Raw genomic sequence first — 2165 nt, 5'->3', positions numbered from 1 at the left:
TATTTACAAACACACTATGCTGGACTATATAACACCTAAGATTGAATAACAAAGGAAACCTTCATTAGAAAGTCTGAATCTGAATCTGAATAAAAGTTTCATTCGTCAAAAATTGACTTACATTATGTTAGCTCAGATAGAAATAGACCCTTTTTGCCATCTTGGCACTTTTGAACGATTGATTCGTGGTAAAAGTTAATACTAAAAACTCTAATGAAACTACTTACTTTTGCAAATAGCTAAACTATCTTTTAAATTATTATTATTATTATTGTGGTTGTTATTATTATTATTATTATTAATAATCCATTATCCATTTAAATGGAAAAAAAACTAAGATATGAACATATGCATCATGTTAATATATTAAATATGCATTCATTTACCTTGTAAGTTCATCGCCAAATTTACTCACTTTAGGTTTAAACAACATTGACACACATGTTATGCAAAATATTTATTTTGCAACAATATACATGATCTATAACACGATTGGATTTATAGAGGACAATACATAAATACATAATTAAATAAATAGATCCAACGGTACAAAGCAGCAGTCATGGAATCTTCAAATACAAACTATTAACATGTCAAAATTTTAAATAAATAATGACCAAAACATACAGCATCACCGGAACACAAATCTACTGTAAACCTTCAATCAACACTTTTCTTTTTTTCACTTTTTAATTTTTTTTTAGTGTGTCGAGTATTTCAAAGACCGAACCTGCAAGAAGTGACATGACATGAAGTAATAAGACATGACTTATTTTATTTCTAGTACGCGTTTGAGCAATGTTCCATGTTTATATTTGGCCAACATCTCCTAACATACCTCCACTTAACACCCGAGTCCGCTAAAAGACCCGATTCTTTCGAGTCTGACCCCAAAGCAGCTCCTCAGCCCGCCTTTCTTGAATCGACTCCAGGAGCGCTTGGAAGTGGACAGCAAGTCGCCTAGAAGACGCTCGATGGCGCTATCTTTTCCAGCCAGCGCTGAGTTGCGCGCATCTGATTCCCACATTTGCTCATCCAGCGCGCTCTTCTCGGATCTCGCATCTTTCTGCTCCATCACCGACTCCCCCGACTCCACAAACGGCGTGTTCACTTCTTCATCTAACAACTGCTTAAGACTCTGCTATAAAATATGCATACATGTATGATTAGTCGGATTCTAACAAACGTTTAAGAGTGAGCTAAGACTGAAAAACTCACCTGTAAACTGGTGACTGGTTTGGCACCGACCAAGTTTAAAAGTAGAAGTGATGACACGCAGAAAATAGAGATGTTGTTGGAGATCATCGTTGCTGAAGCTGGTGGTGGCTGTGCGCGGTTGCCTGGAATCTACGCTCGTACACAAGCACCGTGTCCAGGTGCGCGCTTTTATTTCGCCAGGAAAATCCCGCAAACCCTACGGGGAGGGCTCTTCATTTTCATCAGGATCGACCACCACAATGGTGACGTACAGGAGGCTCCTTCCAATTGTCAAAGCATTAGATGCCAAGTGCGCAGAACATCATGTGGTGTTATGTCATGGAGGTGCAGTCCATAGCCTCAGTGCACACTTACACTCGTCTCATCCCAGTGTTTTTTTATTTATTTATTTATTTTTAGAGAAAGCAATATCCAAATGAGTGTACAGCATTTTATCCAACCCTTTTTACATTTAATCTTACACACTTTGCTAAAGCAAGTTACCTTTGGATTAAGAAATATGTTTTTCTTTTTTCTTTTTTTTTTTTTATTAGTAAACTTTTAGCTATGATTTTTGATAAAGTGTGCAGCCTTATTTGTTTAGTATTTTACTTTCTGGGAAACTTTTGTTGATCTACACATCTCAGTTGGATTATTTTGAAGCAGGTCAGTTTCTGGCTGTTTTCTTGGTCTTAAAATGAGGCAAGAAGCTCTGACTAGCTAGAACCTCATTTTGACTTAAGAAGAGACGTTTCATTAACTATGAAAAACACTGCTTCCCCCAGGCAGCATACAAAGGTTTTGAGGGCAGCATATGTGTATCTTTCATGTACAAATGACATCCTACAGTCCTGCAATTTTTATTTTCCCCCCAAATTGTTTCATTTCTACAGACAAATACTCTTTGTAGTTGAATTTATTCTAGATCATTGGAAGTGACACGATGACACCTTGGAAGCCTGAGTTTC

At 37.0% G+C, this 2165-nt stretch overlaps 1 protein-coding gene across 2 annotated transcripts; it reads right to left on the bottom strand.

The window, feature by feature from the left end:
• Positions 1 to 490: 490 nt before the first annotated feature.
• Positions 491 to 1678, bottom strand: LOC113106796 (C-type natriuretic peptide 3-like). 2 transcript variants are annotated; one of them, XM_026268820.1, is made up of 2 exons: positions 1219 to 1678; positions 491 to 1138 (listed from the first exon to the last, which is right to left on the bottom strand). In XM_026268820.1, the coding sequence occupies exons 1-2, from the start codon at positions 1303 to 1305 to the stop codon at positions 845 to 847; spliced, it is 381 nt and encodes a 126-aa protein (XP_026124605.1). In that variant the 5' UTR covers positions 1306 to 1678; the 3' UTR covers positions 491 to 844. The 2 variants fall into 2 exon arrangements, with proteins under 2 accessions (XP_026124605.1, XP_026124604.1); XM_026268819.1 differs by having other exon boundaries at positions 491 to 1141; positions 1219 to 1674.
• Positions 1679 to 2165: the final 487 nt, after the last annotated feature.

Source organism: Carassius auratus, chromosome 8 (genome assembly GCF_003368295.1).
Source record: "Carassius auratus strain Wakin chromosome 8, ASM336829v1, whole genome shotgun sequence".
Classification (NCBI taxonomy): domain Eukaryota; kingdom Metazoa; phylum Chordata; class Actinopteri; order Cypriniformes; family Cyprinidae; genus Carassius; species Carassius auratus.
This window is presented reverse-complemented; position numbering and strand designations above follow the sequence as displayed.

What these genes read in the sequence shown, in the direction of transcription:
- LOC113106796 (XM_026268819.1), bottom strand. Translation starts at nt 1,305, where the DNA reads ATGATCTCCAACAACATCTCTATTTTCTGCGTGTCATCACTTCTACTT. An exon ending in AACCAGTCACCAGTTTACAG is followed by an intron (nt 1,142 to 1,218) that starts GTGAGTTTTTCA and finishes CATATTTTATAG; the next exon opens with CAGAGTCTTAAGCAGTTGTT.